General features: G+C 40.0%; 2 protein-coding genes across 2 annotated transcripts in view; one reads left to right on the top strand and one right to left on the bottom strand.

The window, feature by feature from the left end:
- Positions 1-10169: 10169 nt before the first annotated feature.
- LOC126401462 (G-protein coupled receptor 135) lies at positions 10170-17979 on the bottom strand. Its single transcript, XM_050062725.1, has 3 exons — positions 17819-17979; positions 17113-17357; positions 10170-15082 (listed from the first exon to the last, which is right to left on the bottom strand). The coding sequence occupies exons 2-3, from the start codon at positions 17226-17228 to the stop codon at positions 13732-13734; spliced, it is 1467 nt and encodes a 488-aa protein (XP_049918682.1). The 5' UTR covers positions 17229-17357; positions 17819-17979; the 3' UTR covers positions 10170-13731.
- A 5000-nt stretch (positions 17980-22979) lies between these two features.
- The window catches only part of jkamp (jnk1/mapk8 associated membrane protein), a 12903-nt gene continuing 9868 nt past the window's right edge, over positions 22980-26014 (top strand). The window contains exons 1-2 of the mRNA XM_050062222.1: positions 22980-23099; positions 23879-23958. Coding sequence (XP_049918179.1) covers positions 23096-23099; positions 23879-23958 — 84 coding nt within the window. The 5' untranslated portion in view covers positions 22980-23095. The remainder of the gene's footprint in view (positions 23100-23878; positions 23959-26014) is intronic.

The raw sequence follows: 26014 nt of genomic DNA on the forward strand, positions 1-26014 counted from the left end.
TCTTCACTAAATATGGGAATCATAGCAGGTTCCACACATGCACTTAGAATGTCAATGGTCAACATGTCCTCAGAGAAGAAAGCCTCAAACACATACACAAATGCTCGAACAACATCAGACACTGTCTCACACAATTTAAAACCCTACACAGACTCAGGCAAAAATACACAACATATATCCAAATGTGTCAGCCACTTGTGATAAATGTCATTCCTCAGAAGCAACCCTTTCTCACAGCTTTGTCTTGTGCCCTAAGGTTGCATCTTTTTGGTCCGATGTCTTCAACAGCGTCTCAGAAACTATTCATATTTCACTAAAACCAGAACCTATATGAATCATTCTGGGTGTATCTAAAGCACTAACCTCTTCTACTATATCATTACGGCAACAAGCTATTAATAATGTCATGTCAATGTCAAGATTCAGAGAAGTACAAGCACACCATTTAAAGCCTGACGTATCAGCATATAATATAATTTAAAGGTAATCTACAACAAGTTCATTCAGAATGTCACAACGCAGCTCATTGAAGGACAGAGAAAGGGAGACCAAATATGAATTGTAACTTACTATGAGACAAGAGAGAAAAGAAATGTGAAAACCCCGTAGAGACGGCTCAGGTGACATTACATCGTCTGTGATGGAATGTTGTACGGTGAAGAGAACAAAACCAAATGTTACCAAAACAAACACGGTGGAGGCCAGAAGTCACCAGCCAAGTGTGGCAGGCTGTCAGAGCAGTTCTCTCTGAGGTTTCATTTTGGGCTTGTGTTTTATTTTAAATACATAGTCTCAGCTTTCAGAATATAAAACACTTATCACCAAATTCAGCTGAAAAAAACAGTGTTGAAGCTTGTAAAGACATGATGACAAGCTGTGTACACTTATCAACTGCACCATGGCAGGGCAGTAGTCACTATATACATTGAGGGGGACACGTCCCCCCCAGTGTTCAGATATGCCCAAAATGTCCCCCTCAATATATAACTGAAACTGAAAAACATTGCTATTTCAGTCCTCCACACTGTGCTGCGTCACCTGTAGCAACAAGAGGCATATGTAAGGCTGCTGTTTGTGGACTACAGTTCTGCATTCAACATGATCCTACCTAGCAGACTCTTCACCAAGATGTCCAACCTGGGCATACAGCATAACACCTGCCTGTGGATTAAGGACTTCCTGACAAACTGGCCACAGTCGGTCAGGATGGGCCCTCACTGCTCCTCCACTCTGACACTCAGCACAGGAGCCCCACAAGACTTAAATTTGCAGATGACACGACTGTGGTCCTGGTGTGGTATGGTAGCAGCTCTGCAGCAGACAAAAAATCCCTGCAGAGAGTCATACAAAAATGGCACAAAACATCATACCAGTGGACACCAGCTACCTGCCATAGAAGACATTTTCACCTGCTGCTGCCTGAAGAAGACACACAACATCCTAAAGGACTCATTTCACCCTGCCCATCACCTGTTTGAACTGTTACCCTCCAACAAACACTACATACAGGTCCATCAGAACACGCACCACACGTTTTATGAACAGTTTCTATCCCAAAGCCATCACCATAATGAACTCTGAACTGAAAACAAACCCCCGGATCACATCACAACAAAATGTGCAATAATTTGTTTATGTGCAATAATTTTATGAGCACTTTATTTTATCTCTTTTAACTGCATACGTTGGCATGATGAGTGTATGGTTTGTCTACTGTGTGATGGATGAATGCATTTATTTACTTATTCTTACTTTCCATTTATTTTTATTGAGTCCGATCTTGAATGCAACTGAATTTCGTTGTATGTTCTGTACAAGTAATCTAATCTGTTCGACAATAGGCAACCACATACCACCATCCGAAATAATGTAATCATCAGAATTATAACTAAACACAACAAATCCCCGTTATTATTACTGTCGGTTCAAGTATTGCAGTTCTGCGTGTGGTTTGTCCAAGTGGAGTTGCCGTAGCAGAATGCCAAGGCTGGTTGCCATGGTTGCCATCAACGTTGTTGCCAGACTGCTGTATGGGTAAAGTTCCAGGCAGGCAACGTTAATTTGTCTCTCTGTTCATTATTGAATAAAAGTGGAAAATGAGAATGTAATGTGAACGTTATGTAGGCTATATTGTAGCTGTTTATTGTGATTTTGTAAAGTGTTATGAAATTTGTCGTGAATGGTTGCAGTGCATGTAACCACGTTATAATAGCTAGCTGGCTAGCTAGCTAACCATAACCTTTTGTGAAATATGAACTTGGAAGTGTCTCTCATAACGTTAGTGCTGCTTGTGTAATTTCACAGTAGGAAGAGGAAGGGTGGCAGAGACATTTTTTTTGGCCAGTCTTAGAAAAGAAGCAAAGTAAGTTAAGAGCAGTGAGAAAATGAGTAGCGTTACCCTATCAGTCGGATTATAGAAGTAACGTTAGTTATAAGGTACAGTAGCGTTAGTACAAAAAATGGGTACAGATCTTGTCCCCCTCCAATATTGACTCCATGGCTACAGCCTTGCACCATGGTACAACTCTGCACCACTCTCTCTCCCTCCCTCTGTGTCTCCCTGAAATTATGAATAAAAGGCTTCACATTATAGTAAACAGACAGAGTCTAGGACAGTAGGTTTCAGTCTGATTTCAAATAAACAAAGTCTCTGCTTGCAGAATATTAAACCCACATGGTTCCCACCGGCGACCCGCTTGAGCTAGTTTTAAGTATCTTAGCATTGCACATCAAAATATGGTTATTACAAATTAAACTTTTGTCAGTATGGACATGCTACACATCATTAGCTTGGTTAGATCCTCCGCAGTTCAATCATTCAGTTCAATTTACAGAAACAACGAACATTAAAGTATAACTCATTTGGATTCCCGGCATGGTAAACAAGAGGGACAATAAAAAAGTGGTGACACCCTTCCTTGAAGAAGTCCTAAGGTCCAAATATGTGTCCATTCCTTGATTAACAATTTATATCCCTTAAAGCTATGGTCTGCGTTTAGAAAGATTGATCATTATTATTAACATCATTTAGATGGTGGTTTAATGTATCTTTGCAGCCACTGTACTGCAAATTTTGAAGGCCTTTTCTCAAGATCATGGCTTGGTGACAGTTATAAAAATAATAGTGATATTATTAATGATAATGATAATAATAATAAAAAACTTTATTCATAAAGCTCTTTTAAAAACAAAGTTACAATGTGCTTTACATGGTTGATCTTGGATTTGAAACAATGTGGAATTCAAGCAAATACAATGAGGCAAATTCAAGAAATACAAACACCCATCCATCCATTTTCGTAACCGCTTATCCTCTTGAGGGTCCCAGCTGATATTGGGTGTAGCTCACTACTGTGTCTGACAATTCATGCACACACACACACACACACACACTCACACACACACACACACACACACACACACATAAATGAATACCTTGATGACTAACTCCTACCCTCTCTCCGTTGTGTGTGTGTGTGTGTGTGTGTGTGTGTGTGTGTGTGTGTGTGTGTGTAATGAAGACAGGTGACATTCCATCACATTCAGCTTTTGTTTCGTCTTCAGTCTTAAACACCAGACTGATTGGTAATGTCAGCGTAGCTTGGATAAACCCATTATCTCTTAAGCTGTCACATTAACAGTTTGTTTCAAACCATCTGCACACACGTCGATACTCTGCTGTCTGGGGTTAATGGGCTGGAATTAAAATGGTAAGAACATAGTTTTCAGATCTCCACTTCACTTACATACACCAAACTACACCAAACTTTCCAGTTTTATTCTTGTCTGTATTCTGAAAGGTTTTTACAAAGGGGTTTCAACATATATCATTCATAGATCATGAATTATGGAACATTTCATTTATAAAAAAAAAACGTGGCAAAAATACATTCAGATTAGATAGATATACATTTTTTTCTGCTGCCAATGTTTTCTGAGTGATAAAATCCAAAACTCCCTCTGCAAAAACCCTTGACTTTAATGTGCCAACCAAATGAAACAAGAATTTTGAACCTGACTTTATCTAATGTTTAGACTTCTGTTCTGAAAATGTATGTGTGCATTGCATAATTTTCTTTGCATATTTAAACATAAAATGTGCATGTTGTGCTCCGTAATGAGCACAACATTCAAACTTATACTGTAGTATGAGAATGAGCAACACTGGAACATGTCTGCCAGTGAGTCAAACAAGACTGAAAAACTTATCCTGCTAGCTCCCCCCAAAGGACATTATTTTCATTACAGGCTCTGATATAAAAGTGTTTGGCCGTGGCACAACAGAAAGCTCATGTAATGACATATTTAATGAGCTCTTGTGATGCACGCTGCATACCTTGACAGAATAACTATAATGCACATACTAGACTCTCATTGATACATCCGGTGCTTGAATTGATATTAAAAAGGTGCCTTTACTCTGAGCCTGCAGCTGCACAACATGTGGCTGTGATCTGAGGATCTGATGGAATGGCTTCTGGCCATGCATGTAAAATTCATAACACTTTAATCAACTATAGAGTAAATCTTTTTCAAATTGGACCTTTACTCCGCAACATATGATCTGTAGTACAGTACATGCTTTACAATGGGTTTCCCAGTGAGTCCACATTTTGCGAGTCTGTCAGCAAAGCCAACTGAGCATACGTTGTTATTTGATGTTAAGAGTTAGTTTATATGTAATTAAGAGTTATTCCACCGAGAAATAACATGCCACTGAAGGCAAGGTGTGGAAATTAAGTGAAAATAAATGAGATGTCACCTCGAATTTACAGTGAGAACACACTGGTTGGGCAACTATCACCTGTTTATACAACATTCCTCGGAGTCGCAGGTATCTCGGCTGTGTATTAGCTGTGAACTGATGAATGACAGGGCTGGGTATCGGTTCCATTTAGGTATTGACTGAAATAACCCAGTACCAAGTAGTATCAAAACTTCTCCAGTTAAATGATTACCTGCATTCAATCATTTTTGTACCCTAGACCTGGCACTGTTCTACTGTCATACCATTAACAAAAATTTGATTGGAATTACTAACATTTAAATTCACATTTTGATGTCTCTGAAACAAACCTATTTTGAAAGTGTCTTAATGAAAGTCTAGTCAGGTGTAATCAATAATAGTGTGGTTGATCTAGGGTGCATATGGGTCTTTAGAAGCAGGTCTACAGTGGTGGAATGCAACTAAGTGCATTTACGTAAAGGAGCTGTGTACGACATCAGCACATTGATATAAAAGCAAATTATATACTCTGTAAAGACATAGTGGAGTCACACTTCCTCTTTTTGTGTTGCAATCAAAGCTTATCTGTTTGTTGTTTTGGTAGACGCTCTGATCACATATGCGTGTTAGTGCCCGTGTGCATCCCACTTGCTAGCTCATTGCTGCAGCTTTGCACTGTGCTCATATGGCGGTTACCGCTGGTATCGGGTTGGTGTTTTCACAGAGGAGTACCGCCCACCCTCCGTTAGTTTTGTTGGCACTGTACATGTGAATAACTCACATCATGCACACAGGAAATTGCTGAATTGATAAATGAGCTTCCGCCTGTGCGTCCTCCGTCTCATACATCCCCGGTGGATCACAATACTGATTGGTTGTTGTGGCACGAATTGGTCGCTGGAGTTCAGATTTCTCAACCCTCGCAAATAAGTGTATAACACGAAATCGCACTACTAGCTTAATTCGCACTGCTTAATTTGTGTATTTCACGTTATTTGCGTTGCGTTCATCGTGCCACCCAGCGGGAATTTGCGTCTAATTGCGCCTTTACATTGACTTTACACGTAATTCACCGCCGCAAATAGTTTTATTTGTGCCCGGTATGAACACAACATCAGAGTAAGAGAAAATGAAAAGGCAAAAGCCATAAGGGGCGCAATAGAAAAACAATGAGAAGATGAAGTTTGTGAATTTGCACATACCGTATTCTATTAATCTTTTTCATTTATTGCGTCCGCCAAGGAGGTTATGTTTTCGCCGGCGTTGGTCTGTTTGTCTGCAAAATAACTCAAAAAGTTCTGAACGGATTTTGATGAAATTTTCAGGAAAGGTTGATAATGGGACAAGGAACAGATGATAAAATTTTGGTGGTGATCAGTTGAAGCGAAATGGATAAGATAATAAAATGGCGGGAAATCCGAGCTGCTTGGTGGAGGTGTGCGCTCTCCGAGGGCGGGAAATCCGAGCTGCTTGGTGGAGGTGTGCGCTCTCCGAGTGCTCTAGTTATTATTGTTTGTAAGTTGTTTATGTGTGTTAATTTCTCATAAACGTTCATTCCTCTAAGAAATAATAACAATAATAATATTTATTTATTTATTTATTATCTATTTATTTATTTGGTTGGGGGGGGGCACTATCTATCTGACAGCTGTTGTTACTGTATTTTACAGGTTTAGATTTTTACATACAAAACATATAAACTTGTAAAAGGTGATGCGCTGTTATATGTATCTGAACACTCAGAGAGTTTTACTTTCATGTAAGTGTTCTCAGGGCAGAAAGGAATATGAACTGTAAAGACCAAACATAAATCAGAGTGGAATGAGAATGAGCTTCAATTTGAATTTTCAGGTCGTTTTCGAGGGTGCAAATGTCACAGTGTTAAAATGTTAAAAACATATACGAGAGGATTTAACACCCACATTACCCCAAATGTTGCCCTCATTGGCTGTGTTCAGTACTAATAAAACAGGGTGCTGTCCTTTCCTGTCCTCTCTCTGATCTGCTGTCCTGCTTGTGTTTGTCTTTAAATAGCCCTGTAGGGTAACAGTCTTCAAAGACAGATGACCTTTAGGGATCAGTGAACTGATAAAACTGCTTTGATGACACAGAGCAGCAGCTCCCCTGCTCATCTAGGTGCTGTCCCTTTTCTTCTGGGTCTTTGAGTTCCATATAATGTCCTTATTTCCTGTAGAGAATGGTAAATGGACCTGCACTTGGATAGCGCCTTTCTAGTCTTCTGACCACTCAAAGCACTTTTTACACTACGAGTCACATTCACCCACACATTCATACACTGGTGGCCAAGGCTACCATACAAGGTGCCACCTGCTGTTCAGTTTTTTAACACACTCACACACTGATGGAACAGCCATCAGGAGCAATTTGGGATTCAGTATCTTGCTCAAGGATACTCTGACATTCAGACTGGAGGACGCAAGGATCGAACTGCTGCTGTTCTGATTAGTGGACAACCCGCTCTACCCTCTGAGCAACAGCCACCCTTTGGTACTAATGATCAGGAAAATAAGGCAGAGCTGCCTGGCCCCTAATAAAAAATCTAACAGTCCCTTTATTGTTCACAAAAAAATTGAGATGATAATGCATGTTGACATATGGACAGACCAAAGTGAGGATAAAAACTTTTTTTTTCTCCTGCTTGGCAGCTGAATTCTTCAGTAGACAGTAGAGCTGTTGTTGGTTAATGTGTGAGGAAGGTTGATATAATGCATAATTACAATGACAAGACTTGAAAGTATTAAAAAAAAGGTAAGCATTACTCTTTTTGGGTCCTGACTCTTAATTTATTGCCACTGCGGCCAGATGAGTTCACAAACTCATATCAAGAAATGTATCTCTTCAGTTTCTTCTAAAATATATTTCAAAAATCCCAACTTTTCCTTTTGGGACACACCCACTGAAATCTCACACTCTTCTCCATCATCTGTCTGGGTAGCATTGTTACTAGTACATGGAGGTGACCTTATGTAATTAACCCCTCACACATCAGACATTTTTTGACTTGTTCAACTGAAATCATTAGTAATGGCAACATTTTACTCACATGTACCAGTGTCTCTGTAAAAACAATCGCTTTTCATGCCGCTATCCCAGCAGGAAATGCAGCCATGTCTCGGTAAAAAACTGCCACTTTTCCTGATATTCCACTGGAAAAACAGCAACATGTTGCTAAAAATTACCCATGTTTGGTGGTGGCTAATAATGCGCTTGAAACACAGCACTGACTCGCTAAATCATGACCAGCTCCGTTGTTTGGGGGTCTATAACAGTAATCTGCAGCTTGGCAGGTGTCTCGCCTATAGGTTACACGCCATCTACCGTCTCCTCCTCCTTCCGTTGACAAATTCAGCTCATATGAGTGGTGTGAACTCTATTCACATGACTAGGACTCAAGTCAGAGTTGACTCACAAATTTGACGTAGACTCGACTTGACAAACTCAAAAAAAGACTTGTAACTCAACTTGACAATACTTGATACGTTCCCCAAGCTCGAAGATTTAAAAGTATCTTAAGGGTGGCAATTCTGTATACAACACCAAAGTACTCTATTTACTATTTCAACATTTACATTTACATTATACAAAACAAAATGGGACAGAAAATTCAAAATTCATTCTGTTGTGGTACTGGTTAATAGTGCTATTTGCTATGAAAGACTTTTTTTTAATGATTCAGTTCAGTTGCAGTTTTCTTCACATATAATACAAATTTAAAAAAGCATTTATGGTTTTTAAAAATGTATGATATTTCTCTATTGTTAAAAGGGCATTAGATTTGGTGAAGGGCACATTATAACTTGTTTAGGACTCAAAGCTCAAAGTTTAGTACTTGGGACTTGACTTGGGAATCTTGTCCAGCCTTGCTTGTCTGGACAAGATTCCAGACTTGAGTGAAAAGACTTAAGACTTACTTGTGACCTGCAAGACAATGACTTGGTCACACCTCTGGCTCATTCACTACGCTTATTTAGAATCATTACCATGATCTCTATGAAATGTGCAAATAAAATGTATTTACAATTGCAAAAACATCCAATGAAGCTTGAGAGTCTTGCAGAACAAAACAGTTTAAACAGTCCAGAGACATCAAATCTGACTTGCAAAGTTCAATCTTTCACTGTATTTTTGAGAATGTGACCCAAAACCTGTTGAGACACATTCAAACTGAAACGTTTACACAGATTAATCATCATAAATGCAATAAATAGTGATGTCATACCTCATAAACAGAAAATATTGCCTCAACAGGCTCACAAACAGACATGACAAAAAACAAAACATGTCCTCATACCTTAACAAGAAAACAGGTAGTTTGTTGATGCCTTCCAAAATGACCCATGATTATTCATATGCACACTTTCTGATCTACAACCTCAAAGGTTTACAGGGCAACCCAAACTACTTGGTTAGGATCAGGTGCATAACCTATAACCGCTTTCCTATGGTCTTGCCCAGTCTCATAGAAATACATGAAATGGACAGGAACTCTTAACAAAACATTGTGTGATGGTGGGCACAAAATGTGTTAAAATTACATGCTGGCAACATGATAAAAATGCCAATGCTAAGTCCATAAGGAGCTTTTGTTATGGTGGAAACACAAATTCAGTATAAAGAGTGAGAAATCCACATATGGCAGGTAGGAGAGGTGGTGGGTAGTTTAAACAAACATGGACTTTCAAACAGGAGGTCGCTGTTTGTGTCCCATTTGAAATCTAATATCAGTGCAGCCAATGTCATCAGATTTAGGGTGTGATGTTGGGTGGCCAAATTTCAATATCAGGATGGCCAATGTCAATTTGATATAGAATACTGACAGCAGAAGAGGCTGATATTTTGTTGGTTTTAAGTTGTGTTGTTCAGTAACCAAAATCCTGCCTCTTCCAAATGTCTCATGCCAACGTCATTTTGACACAGAATAAAGACATTTAGTCATAAGGTATGGAGAGAAACTCCAAAGTGTCATAATGTTAAAATCCACACAGCGTGAAAGTCAACCCAGTTTTTATTCCAAACATGACTTAAGCCCGGTAAATACACCGCAAGAACAGAGAAATTTGTTCTTTTTCTCGAGGTGGCAAGAACAAGAGCAAAGTTCTTTCTGGCCAGGACATTGCATACTTCAAGAGAACCTCAAGTACAGAACTCCTGGGAAGTTCTCATTAGGGCTGCAACGATTAGTCGATTAATCGGTGACTGACTGACTATTAAAATAATCGGTGACAGTTTTAGTAGTTGACTATCAGTGTGAGTCATTTTTCATAGAAAGTGCCCCAAAATACTCTTATTGCAGCTTGTCACATTCAAATATTGGCAGCTTTACACACTCTCCCATGATGGTGAACTAAAACCCTTTGGCGTGAGTATGAAACAAGACATTAGATGACATCATTTTGGNTCGGTGACTGACTGACTATTAAAATAATCGGTGACAATTTTAGTAGTTGACTAATCGGTTTGAGTCATTTTTCATAGAAAGTGCCCCAAAATACTCTTATTGCAGCTTGTCACGTTCAAATATTGGCAGCTTTACACACTCTCCCATGATGGTGAACTAAAACCCTTTGGCGTGAGTACGAAACAAGACATTAGATGACATCATTTTGGGGTTTGGGAGAGACAGACCGACATTTTTCAACGTTTTAACACATTTTTCGATAAAATGATTAGTCGACTAATCAAAGAAACAATCGACTAGTCGATAATAATAATAATAATAATCGAATAATCATTAGTTGCAGCCCTAGTCCTCATAGGCCCCTCCCACTGCCGCATACACACACGCGCTTTTCCCCATTAACCACGCCCACTTAGAATTTCTGGCCAATCACACAATAGTTCTTGGACACCACACAAGAGAAAAGTTCTGCTCAAGAACAAGCTGCAAGAAGTCCCAAACCAGGGCTGCAGCCCTGCGAGAGAGAACAAATTTCTCTGTTCTTGCGGAGTATGTAACGTCTGACTGTTGTTACAGTCCAGTGTCTTTTTGATGTCATATTAACATTCTGTGTCAGGCAGGTACGGGTTTAAAGTATTTTCCGTAGGTACCTTAGGTAACTACACAAAGTAAGAAACTTACGCACATGACCTGATCCCAACCAAACTGTGAGCGTTTATCACAGACTTTGCATTGGCATCGTTTTCATGTTGCCAGCATGGAATTTTAACACATGTTGCTCTCACCACCCAAAAATGCATTTTTAAGATTTTTTGTCCATTTCGCATATTTCTATGAGACTGTTTTGCCTGTTCACACTTAACTTTAAAACTGGAAAACTTTGAGGCAAAATCAATTAATTTCAAAGGAACTGCTGCAAACAGTGGATCTGGTCCCAGTGTATCTGAGCAAAATCATTTGTAATTGATTCATACAAATTAAATTTGGTGAACTTCCGCTTGCACATTTGCACAACTAACTGATAGCAAACCCTCTTGACAGTCAGAACTGAGAAGCCACCTTCGAACAAACGGCTTTTCAAGAGGCATTGTTTGCAGATGGATCACCTGACAGCAGTCACTGGTACAAAAATGTCTCTTGAGTAAATTATACAGGCTGCTGGCTGAATTGGTGCTTTGGTAATCTACTGTGACTGCATGCCGTTAGTGGTTAGCTCGCAAGCTCCAGTAGTTTGACAGCCAAATTCGGAAATAGTGACCAAGGTGACAGCATCACCATTTTATGCCTCCGTGCTATAGCCATGGCTGGAGGTTACATGTTTTAAGGTCGTCCATCAGTCTGTACTTCCCATTCTTGTGAATGCCATACCTTAAAAAAGTCTTAAGGGAATTTCTTTAAATTTGGCACAAATGTCTACTTGGACTCAACTATGAACAGATTAGATTTCAGTGGTCAAAGGTCAAGGTCACTGTGACCTAATTCGTCTCATTCTTGTGAATGTGATATCTCAAGGGAAGGCCTCAAGGGAACTTCTTCAAATTTGGCCTAAATGCACACTTGGACTCACAACAATAAACTGATTAGATTTTGGTCGTCAAAGGTCACTATGACCTTGCGTCCATCTCATTCTTGTGAACACAATATCTCATTCCCTGATTAGAATTTGGTGGTCAAAGGTCAAGATTAGGGTGACCTCACAAAACATGTTTTTGGTCATAACGCATTCATACACAAACTGCAACAAAATTTCACATAAATGTCTACGAAAAAATGAAATGATGACATTTTCTATTAAAAAGGTGAAAGGTCAGCTTCATTGTGACATCATATTGTTCTGCAAAAACACTTTTCTGGCCATTATTTAACATCATATCTCAGGAAGAGAAAGGCAGACATTAATTGGTGACACTTTTCTTGGGTGTCCACCTTGAAAATGTGATGACTGAATAAATCTTCTGTGCTGCCAGGTTGAAGACGTGTGAAGCATCAACATTTTAGAATATGTAGCCTCTTTGCAGCAACATCCATATTTAAAGCATTGTCAACTGTCATGGCCACATACTGTGGCAAAAGTTTGGGCACCTCTGGTCAAAATTTTCTTTACTGTGAATAGTTAAGTGAGTAGAAGATCAACTGATCCCCAGAAGGCATGAAGTTTGTGAAAGTTTGTGAAACATGCTTTTCAACATTTTAAGCAAGATAGTCTGTTATTTTAATTTTGTACAATTTTAGAGTGAAAATTAATGAATGAAAGGAGCACCGTGCAAAAGTTTGGGCACCCCAAGATATTTGAGCTCTCAGACAACTTTTACCAGGGTCTCAGACCTTAATTAGCTTATTCGGGGTATTGCTAGTTTTAATAATTTGTCTACGACCGAATCACAGCCGTGACGATATCACAGTACAACATCACTCCCTCTCGTGTGATATTGCTTAATTGAAAGACTCTTAACTGGTTACAAAAAGTGTATGGAAGCTGTGATACTTGCCAAGGGGGGCGCTACTAAGTATTGACTGTGCAGGGTGCCCAGACTTTTGCTTCAGGCCCTTCTCCTTTTTTTTGTTATTTTGAAACTGTAAAAGATAGAAATAAAAAAGTAATATTGCTTAAACTACTGAAGAAATGTTTCATCTTTAACCTTTTGCCTTTTGGAAATCAGGTAATTTTTTTTATTTGCTCAGCTATTCACAGTAAATGACATTTTGACCAGGGTTGCCACAACTTTTGCATGTGAATGTATGTGCCTGGACAGACATGGATGTAAACTGGAACTGCAATTTGGCTGGTTTGCAGAGGCATACTACCAAAAGTCATTCTAGTTTTGCCAAGATATGTGGATGAGTTCACTGTGCCACTTCCTGGTTGACCAGGCCTTCAGTTCTGAAGAAGGGCAGCCCATAGTCATTATTCACATGACAGCAAGAGGGTGCTTATTAGGAACTGACATTTTAAGCATTTACACAAATGGCAGATTGTGTCATTTTTCTGGAGAGTACAGTCTGAAAATGACATGTACAGTACAAATATATGTTTTAAGCATGACGGTTTCAGATTTAGGAAATGTGAGATCCTTCATCAGTTCTCCACATCCACATGCTGCATTTATATATCTGACATGAAGACCTTTGTAACACAAGCACAAAACTGTCATGGTTTTCTACAGAAATGTTTTGCATCCCCTTTCATGTTTAATCACAAGGGATTCCAGAGGTCCTTCAGGTGGTCCCTTGGATCTTGAGAGGACTTAATGGTGTCCTCTGAAATCAGGATGGAATTTCATTTACCTATCTACTGTTAAACAGCTGATTGAATTGAGTTTTCACTGTCTTCCGACATTGTATAAACAGTTCTGTAATGTAACAGTGGTATAAGAACAACTTAAATAATCCTTTTGATTCTTGGAACAAAATCTGATCAAGTGGTGGTTGAATCATAAACATTTTTCAAAGTATAATCCAAAGAGACATAAATACTATCAGCCATTTCCAAAAATGTCACAGACTGGTAATAGAATTCTCTAGAACCACAGCAACACATACAGGTAAGATGAAAACAATCATTAGATGTTAAGCATTCTTCAGAATGTCACAGGCTAGTGTCAGCTGTCTTCATCTTCGGAGCACTGACAGAGTTGGCTAGTGTTGCAGTGTCAGGCTGGGCATCCCTGCAGAAGAACACAGCAGGGTTTTTACAAGCCCACATCGCCACCTCTCCTCCCCCTCCTCCTTTTCCGGGACTTGAACTTGACAGTCGGCTGTTATTATTCACCCCGACGCGACTCACGTAGCGGTCCCTTATCCTTTCGGCTTGGTTGAGTCGAATCTCGCGGTTCTGGGTTTGGCTGGAGAGGTACGCGGCAATATTTCTGGTCCGATAGCCCTCCTCTCTGCTCCGCCCAAGTAACATGGATATATTGGGATTTCTCAGGGCATAGATCAGAGGGTTGATGGCTCCGTTTGCCCAGGCTAGCCAGATAGCCACTGTGTCCATTGCAGGGTTGAAGGTGTAGTCCCCCAAAGCTGTAACCAACCCCATTAAACAATATGGCCCCCAACAAAAAATGATGAAAACAATCATAATCAGAACTGTAGTGGCTGTTCGCATTTCACTGTAAAATCGCAGTAAGTATGCGTACGTTGTCACTGGCCTGACTCGGATTTCAGAGAGACGAACTGTCTTACAGATGTTATAATGACAAAAACACATGAGGGAGAAGGGCAGTAAATAGCACACAACGATAAGGCAGATGCTATAAGCAGTCCCCATGCGTGAGGTCCCGGAATGGAAAACATACATGCAGTGGTAGAAACCCTGTTTATGGATTTCTGTAGGTGTTCGAACTAACAGGTACCAAGGCAGAGAGAAAATGACTGCAGTCAACCACACGGCTATCAACAGCTGAGTCGCCTTCTGGCGTCCTATTTTAGCCTGTGGCTGTCTGACTATGGCGTAGTACCTGTCAAAAGAGATCAAGGTCATAGTCAGGGTGGAGATGATCCCAAAGCAGGTGTTGAAAAAGCCATTGGCTACACAGAAACGATCCCCAAACATCCAGATACCGTCCTTACTGAAGAGCATGACGAAAGAGAACGGCAGGCATAGAACAGCCGTGAGGAAGTCAGACAACGACAGCGACATGATGAAAGCATTGGTCACCGTTCGAAGCTGTCTGTGTTTGATGATGACGATGACGACTGCCGAGTTACCAAGGCTGGAGAGGAGGAAGATGGAGAGGAGTACCAGGGCCTGAGTTGCCACCGTAATGCCCTGCAGGACAGAATTACTCTCAGTGGCGCTCAGCACCGATGGGGTTGACGCCTGATGGATCGGACTGAGCTCGCTCCCTCTTTGGTCTCTGAACGTCGATAGGTTTCCTGTGTTTCCCACTGTGGCCTCTGTGGTGGCAGTCACTAGACTGGTCACTATGGAAACAACCCTGAAGAACCAAAAAAATGAAAAAAATAATAAAAAACAAAGTAAAAAGGGACAGAAAATCACTGTACAATCAGCAGAATCCGGTTACATTATGCTCTAACAGCTACCAACAGCATTTCGTGCATGTCCCAAAAAACAGAAAACTTTTTTCCCCCTTTTTTTTATTTTTTTTTTTATGAGGGCTGCGAATTTTTGATATTAGTGTATTACAATGCCTGAATTTTGGTACCTTTGATACCAAAGCAATACTGTTTTATGGCATACCAAAAACTTTCTAGGAAAGGCACACTTGTAAAGGGATACTTTGCTGATTTTTAACCGGGTCTGTGTTACCATGGTGTGGGGAGTGTGTGTAGATGAATGGTCTTACTGGCTCCCTTTGGCTGGCAGTGCCAGGAACGGCCCACATGTTCCGTGGGCATAAATACATGGATTTCACTAAATACACATTTTTTGCTCACAACACGGGCAGGGGGCTCCAGGAGCTGGTGGCATGGGGGCACCATAACTCTCGTTCTAAAAACCTGCCAGTTCACATCAATGCAACGAGATGAGATGGTGTATCATCTCTATGCAACAACTCTCTGTACTTCTGTTCTGATTTCCAGCTTTTTAAGCTTATTTTGTGACTGATATAATTAGTAGCTTCCTAAAATATAAATGAGGATAGTGGTAGTGAGATACTGGCTACAGTTGTATTTGTAGTAGTGAGAAAACGGTGAAAAACAAACAAAACGAGCATCAGATGGACTGTATTCATAATAAATACGCCACGATGATATAAATAATCAGCACAGAAACAGAGGGCTCGGCAGTGACAGTGCACCTGCCGCAGCGAGCGAACACGCAGCCTACGGTCATTTTGAATGGACCAGGAACAGGAGATGTGCTTTATATTCTAAAACCAGCAGTGATTCGATCAGCTGAGTTGCAGGTGACACAATCAGCCAGGTTGAGTCAAGTGCAGATCGGCCAGTTCACACAGCTTTTCTCTGCAACGTTCTAAAAGGGTTTCGTCACGCCAAGAATCTTTGGTCTGAACTGGTCTTAATATTTAACAGTTCCTCGACACTCCACACCTTGATACCACAAAAGAATGAATGTTTGGATACCTTGTCCTATTTTTCATAGACAACGATACAGCCCTATTTCAAGCTATCAACCAGGGGAGGCAGTAGAGCACTGTTGTTTAGTTACTTTGCTAAGGTTTAAGTCAAAATTTGACCAATCGGTAGCAAGTGATTTTAATCGGTTCCTTATTGTTCCTGTTCAAGGGACTATGATAGCCATAGATCTAAACAAAATGTTGCATAAAGAAAAGAGGTCCGAATACGTATACTGAAGACCAGTTAGTGAAGGTACACCTTGGTGTCCAGTCTGAAATAAAATATGCAGAAAAATAAAAACTGTGGCTGGGAAAGCCTGGGTTCCTTCAAAATAAAATACTGGAAATGAAGGTTATTACGTCATCCCATATTGTGAATAAAAAAAACTCATAATCACTGTTACAGTGAATTGTGCAATGACTTTGGTATCACTTCAGATTTTCACACGCACCTTACGTCACATGATGGATTCAGCGGCCACATGTTCTCTGCCACAGATTATAGATATTTATTGTTTCAAGCCCTGAGGGAGCTGTTTTCAGGAATTTGTAACCACGCCACTGATGCTGTAGCGCTGATAACTGATTTTTTCAAAGGCCATTAGCTACTCTGCATTTGAGATTTGAAATCAGTTCTCCTCACCAATTGTGTCTCTAATGAACTTAGCTAGTTTCTCTCTTTTGGCAGTTTGTGCTGGCTATAGGTCATTCTAACCTCAGTGTTCCTGTGTGTACTTTTCATTAAGGTTTTCAATGATGTATCTTCAAACTGCAATCAGGACAAAGTGCAGGACACTTGATTATGTATTACACAAATACTTTTCATGTATATTTATGAATGTAATGTCCTGGGGACCAAAAAGGCACTGATTCAGCAGACTGTGCAGGAAGGAGAGATGTTAAAGTGGACGGACAGAGTGAATTACCTTGGCACAACAGGTGAGGTGGTTCCCAGCTGGTTGGTGAAGCTTGGACCTGAGGTGTCAGCTGTGTAGTTGCCACCACTGCTGCCCCGCAGGGCTGTGCTAACAGGTGAATCCATCAAAGGAGCACGAAAACAGCCCAACAAAAGTCATCCCTTGTCTCATACACATCCATTCAGATTACAGTCAGTCCGTGCTGATTTCATGGCTTCAAACGTAGCTGTTCCTCATCATCCATCCGTGGTTTTCTATTTTCATTATGTCCAGATTCATCAACAGAAGAAAGCAAAAGACAAGGGGAGGTCAAACATGTGTTCAAAAATAACTTTTCTGTAAGATATTAATAACAGTTAAACAAAAGTGGATTAAGATAAAAAAAAATTATCTCTCTCTCTCTAAATAAATATATATATATATATATATATATTTATATACACATATACACACATATATACATACATACATACACATACACACACAGACACATATATATATATATATATATACACACACATATATATATATATATATATATATATGGTTATATAGGTTTAGCCTGATGTTACCACAACAAAGGCCCCCAAAGCCTCACTTGTTCTCGCAGGAGCANTATATATATATATATGGTTATATAGGTTTAGCCTGATGTTACCACAACAAAGGCCCCCAAAGCCTCACTTGTTCTCGCAGGAGCAATACAATAACTTACCGGAAGTCATTTGTTTACATCCCATAAAATCTGTCCAGAGTCGTAGGATGGGAACATTTTCTTGAGGCATGTTACATTTGCTTAAAATGCCCGTTATTCCTCAGTGAAACGTAGTTTATGTATTGCCTGTGTGTCTCGTGTTCCCTCAGTCACAGTGTGTCCACAGTTAGCTCCACACAAACAAGCCATGACTGCGCCTCAGTCATTTTGGTCCAAACGCTTGTTTTCCTCATGTTTCAGCGGGTTCAATAGCAGACGCCTTGTTTCCTCTGGAGGTTTCTGAGAGCACACAGCACACTGAACCACGGTATATTCACAGCCCCATGTCGCTGGTGTCAGCACTGTAGGCCCACATATCAGAGTTTGGCCTCTGAAATCCTTGGTAAGGAGAGGAGAAGTAAGTCAGTCCGTTGCTTTCTCCTCAGCTGCTTCAGCGCCGCTGGAGGAGAAAGCAAACACCGCCAGAGAGACAGCAGCTCCCACCCTGTTGATTTCTCTGAAGAAAAATAACACCAGACACTCACTCGCTTTTACCTCGATTTATCTCCACTAACACCAGCTCTGAAACCAAACGAGCCCAGCTCCACAAATCCCAGGTGTGACTGCGAACTGGCACGAGCTCATCCACTCACATCTCTCTCTCTCTCTCTCTCTCTCTCTCAGTGTCTCTCTACCTGCTTTTGGTCTCTTCATCTCGCTCCCTGTCTGAAACCACGCCTCCCTTATGGACGTGCTCACAGCTTCATGTGACGTTTAATGCAGTTGCCATGGTAACTGCTGATAGATTTTTGCATCTTTGTCCCTGTAAAACGACATTATATGGTGTTTGCAAAACATACCGTTGAAAATTGAGATATGAACCCACAACACACTGGATCTGCAACCATCTGAGCAGTGTGATGATTCTTACAGTCTCATCAAGTCTCATCATAGCTGCTTTGTCCTGACCATCAGGCCCCACTGGTCTACAGCTGCACAGAGCTGCTCTGATTATGGTGAGATTATAATGTGCAGCAAAAAAGGTTTCAAAGCTGGTCAGCAACAGTTACTGTCGAGCAGCATAAACTGCTCATTCTGAATTCATCCACTGTGTGTCATCACAACCCAGTCGCCAGATTAAATGTTGGCATTGTACGTTTCTGAACGCCACAGGTACTTTACAGTTGTGCATTATCATGTTGCAGATATGTTAAAACTTATCATCTCAACAACGCTGTGGTTAACATGCCATTAAACCACGTTAAACCGTGTTCTTATTTTCTCTAGCTCACAAATGTCATCTGAAAGAAAAAGTCAACAAAAGGAGAGTCTGGAGCACAGTTGCACAGTTGCACAGTTAATGTTGTGGACATTCTGTAACACCGCACCCTTAGGTGGCCCTATGGGGCTAACAACACTCCAACACTGACCCATAATAATCACATGAACACCTTTAGAACACTCAAATCCATGGGAGTTATTAGAATTTAAAGAGGCAAACAAGACAAAAAAAATCCCTCGGTGAGAGGCAGCAGGACCAGCAGTCCCCACACCAGAGCCTCTCTCCTCAGCTGCTGGCACAGGAGCTCTTAAGCACCTCCTCCATGCCAGGTGTGCTGCACCTCGTTAGGTAATGCAGCACACCTGAGCAGATCTACAAGGGAGGGAAAAAGGGACAGCAGCACAGAACACATACACAGCTGTAACACATGCTAAGAGTTTTTTTTCAATCACCTGTGTGGATTAGTTGTGCTCAGTTAACACCATTATGCCTGATTTGAACATTTACAGCTCAGACCCTTTTTACACTACGCATTAAAATGCTTCTCGTATCCAACCAGCTGGCACCAGATGTCAATATGACATCAGAAAGAGGTTGGACGCTTACGTCAGACATATGTAAAATTTGGTTGGAATGAAAATGGGGTTGACAATATTTTAAACGTCTAATGATGTTTTGGAGACATTGGGTTTTGTTCTCCATACCATACGACTAAATGTATTTATTCTACGTCAAGATGAGCACAAATTTCTTGTGTTTATTTGAACTACCAAATATCAGTGTCTAATGACATTGGTTGCCAGCTGGGCAGGTTGTGTCTAGATATAACCTGATTACATCAACACCTTGTATTAATATGTCTCCAGTGTTCACAGTGAGATCCGACAAACATCCAGTTGAAAGCCGATGGCTCTTTCCAGCTCAGATAACTGAAGGGATGTAGCCATGTGTGTAGCTATTGCTTCACAAATGGTTCGGTTGGGTATGAATTGCAAAGTTTCTCTTGTATACCTAAGTCGAACAAAACTGAAAGCAGATACTTGGTCTCCTCTTGACTCCATCCACAAATATTTCCATAAGCTTTCTTGCTAGTAGCTTATCTTGCTAACTGGCCAACGGCTGCTACCTTGCTTGTTTGGAATAGCTGCTTGCATTTCCACCCACACAGTTGCTGTATGTGGATTGTATTTACACTTGTGTTCACAATGCGTCCCTGACAACCTCCAGAGGTGGTCTGGCCAATTGGATCACAATCCGTCCTCAGTACATTTTGGGTGCATTTACACCTGTGCTTTCCTGTAGTCAAGCACTATCCCATTGCAATACAGTAGCAGTACGCTCACACATCACCCATGTTCACTGAGATTGTTTCACTCTTTTAAAACAGAAAGGCTTTTTACAGCTAGACCTGCCAGTAAGTACACTGACATGTCATCTCTACTAACAGATTCTACATATGAAGCCTATGCATAATCTGCAGATGACAGGACAAGGTTTTGGTATTAGAAGTGTTTTGGGTTTTGTGCGTGGTCCGTCTGTGCGAGTAGTATTAAACAATCACATTTGAATGACAGTTCTCCACACACTGTTATTGGTGTTGTATATTGTATTAATAAAGTTGTTAAAATTTGTTTTTAGCATATGAGTCAGCATTAAAATCAGTGCTGTCTGAGTTGGACAAAGTTCAAGACAAAGTATTTAGAGAATGTGTAGGGGCTGCGCAGATATCGCAAGTAATACAGGTGGAAATGGGGGAGATGCTGTTGTTCTATTTTTGTGTGTACTTCAGATCATCCATAATAATAAAGTGCACTCTCTTCCACAGCAAAAGTTATGGTTTCTGACATTTAACTAACATAAGCACAACATAATAAAGTTGATGGTAGGGCAGAGACTAGGCATTACAGATGGGGGACACAGTTTGTGACGGACTGAAAACGCAGTCTGACATAATATGAATCCCCCCCATAACTTTTGCTGTGGAAAAGAAAAAACTTTTCTATCTTCACCTAGATTATTATGGATGATCTGAAGTACACACAAAATAAAACACTTGATAATAGAGCATGATTTGTACAGTGATTTTACACTGCAAATCATAGTTGATAACACAACAATTCAAAACGACAAACAATCCACATGTTTTGATTTTTCATTTCATTATGTGAAATCGGAGCATAGTAACATAGGAACAGATGCATTTGTGTTTCCGTGGCCAGGGATACAAATCCTATCAGGAGTAACTACCTGCTGCCTTCTCACTCAGTACTGGACCAACTCCTAAAACTGCTGATCGTATCGTCTTTTCACATGGTCAAAAAGAGACTTGACATTAGACAACATTAACATACATGTTATCAACAATCATCAGTGCATACCTGGATATGACAAAAATATCAAAGAAACAAAGAGAAGAAACAAAGAAAGTTCATTTAATGTAAGAGTTTGGTATGTAGTTTACTAAGAGTTTTGGTTAAGGTAGAATAAGCACATGGTTTTGTTACTGACTAATTTAACCAAGAAAAGAAAGAAAACAAAACAAAAGAAAAAATGGCATAAGAGATGGATTTGCATTTTAGCATTAAAGCAAATAGCACCATTGTTAGTTTAATGTGAGTTCTTCTTTGTAGTTCTGAGGTGGCAATCTGAATCAGTCTGAATTAACCAATTAATCTACCTAAACCACCTGGCATGCTTGTTTGAATTGTGCAATTTGTTCAATAAAGTTTGTTTAAAATGTCTTCCTGTTTGTGCTACCTCATAGTATGAAATGGAGTTCTGCCGGACAGTATTGTGGATGTTAGAGGGACTGACGGTGGATTTAGAGCTGCTTCAGGTTAAAGCAAGAAATAAAAATGTAGATTGTGTACATGAATTTTATAGATATACAGAAAGTAGTTATATGGGTTATGTGCATGTATTTACAGATGGTTCAAAAAATCCATCAACAGGCAGCACTGGGGCTGCTGCTGCAGTTCCTAGTAGAAGAGTGGAAATGGGTAAAAGAATGTCAGATTATTTAAGTGTGTATACAGTTGAACTGTTTGCTATTGTGATGGCGCTAGAGTGGACAGAGCAGGCCAGACCAAACCATGTGCTTATGTAGTGACTCAGCATCTGCTTTGTGGAGTTTAAAGCGAGGTACTTCCACAAATCGACAAGATATATTGTATGAAATATTGAAAATGCATTCAAGAATAATGAGACAAGGTATAGTAGTTAAATTTATTTGGGTTCCAGCACATATGGGCATTGTGGGTAATGAGAACGTTGATCTTATAGCCAAGCAAGCAGTTAAAAAAGAAAATATAGATATCATGATCAAGTTATCAAAACTGGAAGGAAAGAGCATAGTATGGAAGAAAACTAATGAAAAATGGCAGCAGCACTGGGAGCAGGAGGTGAGAGGGAGACATCTATGTGCACTACAGAAGAGAGTGGGCGCTGGGAGAAGCAGGGGAGGAAACAGGAGAGAGGAGACAGTGATGACAAGGCTGAGAATTGGACATAGTAACCTGAATGGGACACTTCACATTATCGGGAAACATGTAAATGGATTATGTGACTGTTGTCAGACACCAGAAACAGTGGAACATGTGATTACCAACTGCAACAAATACAGAGAGGAACGGAAAGAGTTGCTGGAGGAGATGAGGAGAGAAGGACTCACAGGATCAAGCTTAAAGGACATACTGGTGTGTGGTGAGACTGGGAAAGGCAGAAAGTGTTTGATATGCTTCCAAAAAGAACTGGACTGATATGGAAGATATGAGACACTGGATAATATAGGAGTCAAATAACTCCAGAAGATGGCGGTAATGCAACGTTAAGGATGCAAGCTGCCGTTAAACCCCAGAGAAGAAGAAGAAGAAGAAGAGGAAGAAGTGCTACCTCATTTTCGTCCGTTTCCGGTTTGTGTAGCGCAGCTGCAGCTCTGGTGTAACAGCTGACAACCAGCTGAAAGTACGGCAGCATTGAGTCCAGAAACCTTGTTTGTTGTCACCACAGCGCTCACAATGGGTGAGTTAACACTGCGTTTGTCACTTTCCATCTGATAATAGTTAGCTTGTTAGCTTATTAGCTTGCCGCAGTGTCGCACATTACAATGTGTTTTTTGTTAACGTTAGCTGAGCTAGCTGTGAACTAGCTAGCTAGCTGACAACATCCCCCTGCATACTAACCCTAGCTGCCCAAATTATTCACTAGGAGATATTTCTCAAGTTAAATAAACCAGCGAGTGTATTCATGGCAGTTCAGACACTGACCAGTGAAAGTAAAATGTTGTCACAGTTGCGGAAATTTGGTTCTTTTCTCTGCGAAACTGATTTCTTCTTACGTTGATCATGAGCTGTCGTTAACCTTTATTTTTCTTTACAGCTGACGCTCGTTAGCTGCCGTGTCTGTCTAAAATGAACTAGATAGATACCCACTAGCATCAGCAGTCATATTTGCTGAGAAGGCAGGAGACTTCCCCTTATTGATAAGCATGTCTGTCCTCCTCTGTCATTGTTACTTGGATTATGACCGGTCAATATTAAATCTACAATTGAAGAAGTGCTTTAACAAAATGCATGAACAAGATGGAGGACAAGGACTTGAAAAATACTACACAGATGAATTCCACTAGCATCAGCAGTCATACTTGCACTGTTGTTCAGCTCAGCTTCCTGATTAAAAACCCCAGGTGCTCTTGAACTTGGAAGCTGTAATGTAACATAACCTGTGACAAAGTGAGTGTGCTGCCTAACTGCTGTTCAGCAGTGTTGACTGTGCTATAAGGTGTTTGTTTGTCCCTGCAGCTGTGGCCATGAGTTCAACGTGTCCTGGCATGTACTGTGGCCGGATGATGGTCAACGGAACAGTGGAGGGAGAGTGTGGTGTGAGTACTGAACATCAGAGTTGTGTCTGACTATTGCAGGGTGTGTGTGGGGCATTTCCTGTCATTTATCTGTGCTATAAAAGAAAGCTGGGATTGTTATTAGTTTGGTTGTTGTTAGTGTCAGGTTGTTATTCAAGGTTCATTTATTGTCATTCACTAGAACACGGGGTTGGACATCAAAATGCAAGATGTAGCCCCTTTATGCTACACAAGAGAAAAAAAAAATTATGGTGGACTGTTGACGACAAGTTGAGGAGTGTCACAGCCTGAGGGAAGAAGATTCTCTATACTGTATACTGGTGGTATGGCAGTGGGTACTTCTGTATATGTATTTGCCCCTTTTTCCCTGAAATCAGTGATCAGAGCTGTGGTTTTAGTCTCAATGACTAGTAGCGTTTTCTCTGAGATTGTTGTTTTGTTCCCAGAAACAATGATAAAAATTCACATCCATTCATACCAAGTCTTGTGTGCCGCAGTAGATAGGCTTCAGTGGCTGGAATTATGTGTCTCACTGTAGACTGTGGAAATTATCTAGAAACTCTGAACATTGTATGCAGTCATGCTAATAAAGCCTCATAACTTAAAAAAAGAAGCACAATATCAGGATATTTTCTACGTGGCAATATCATATCCGTTCACAATGCGAAATATTGATTTTTTTATGTTATTATTATCATTATTATTATTATTATTATTACAAATTCAACCAAAACGTTTTGTAACCTACTAGAATAATTAAATTTATTATTTTTCAGTCCACTAAATACAGTTTGGTGCAATAAAAATGATAGAGGTGTGAAAGACAAACTAAAAACTTTGTATCTTATTAGATAATACAGATGTTGATAAAGTTGTTGCTTTGGGAGATAATCTGTAGTTGAAAAAATATAATAAGTCACAATATATTGCAATATATGTTATCACAATACACTGCATACTGCAGCATGTTTAAAATTGCTATGATATTGTATCAGAAAAAAATATTTACATTTAAGAAGCTGAAATTAGATCATGTTCTCTTTTTTTCTTAAAGATATTGTATAAAGGATTTTCGTGAAAAACAGTGTCTAGACTTAAATAAAAGCAATCCCTCTCAATTATTACTTATGACCCACTAGAAGTCAGTGGCGGTGTATTTATCTGCAGAGACTCTGTCCTCTGCCTGTACTTTCTTGAGGCCAGGAGGTAATGACCAGATGCCAGACTGTGAGCAGTACCGTCCACGAGGAAGCGACAACAATCGTGAGCACAACTCCAAAAAACGCAAATAGCAAACAAGAATGAATCTGGGGTTGTCTTGCTCTTCTGCTGGTAATACAGTTAACAAACAGTAACCAACAATTCCCGCTAAGTATACTTTGAAAAAATTAGTCAAACCGATGAAATGATCATCAGATTAGTTGGTGATTAATTTAATAGTTGATAACTAATGGATTAATCGTTGCAGCTCTAGTAACACTACTTTATCTTCAACCAGATATATTCTGATATGAATCATAACTGGGAAAACTTTTATTTAGGAAAAGTTAAAGCTGCTCATTTTAAGACAGCATTTAACACTGATGTACTGAGACTTTTACTGTATTTTGCTAAATGAAGAGAGGATTTTGGAGGAAAATGTGTTATATTAAAATTAATACTGAAAAAAGTATAGTTTTGGTATTTGTCTGGGTGCTCTGGTATTGTATCGGCAACATATAATTTTGAATGACACCCTGGTCTAATCTAGGGCTGCCACGATTAGTTGACTAATTGATGACTAATCGACTATTAAAATAATCGGTTACTATTTTAGTAGTCGACTAATCGGTTTGAGTCATTTTTCATAGAAAAGTACTATAAAAGTACCCAAAATACTCGTACTGCAGCTTCTTACGTTCAAATATTGGCAGCTTTACACACTCTCCCGTGACAGTGAACTAAAACCCTTTGGCGTGAGTACGAAACAAGACATTAGATGACGTAATTTTGGGGTTTGGGCGAGACAGGCCGACATTTTTCAACATTTTAACACATTTTTCGATGAAATGATTAGTCGACTAATCGAAGAAATAAT

This window comes from Epinephelus moara, chromosome 14, assembly GCF_006386435.1.
Source record: "Epinephelus moara isolate mb chromosome 14, YSFRI_EMoa_1.0, whole genome shotgun sequence".
NCBI classification, from domain to species: Eukaryota; Metazoa; Chordata; class Actinopteri; order Perciformes; family Serranidae; genus Epinephelus; species Epinephelus moara.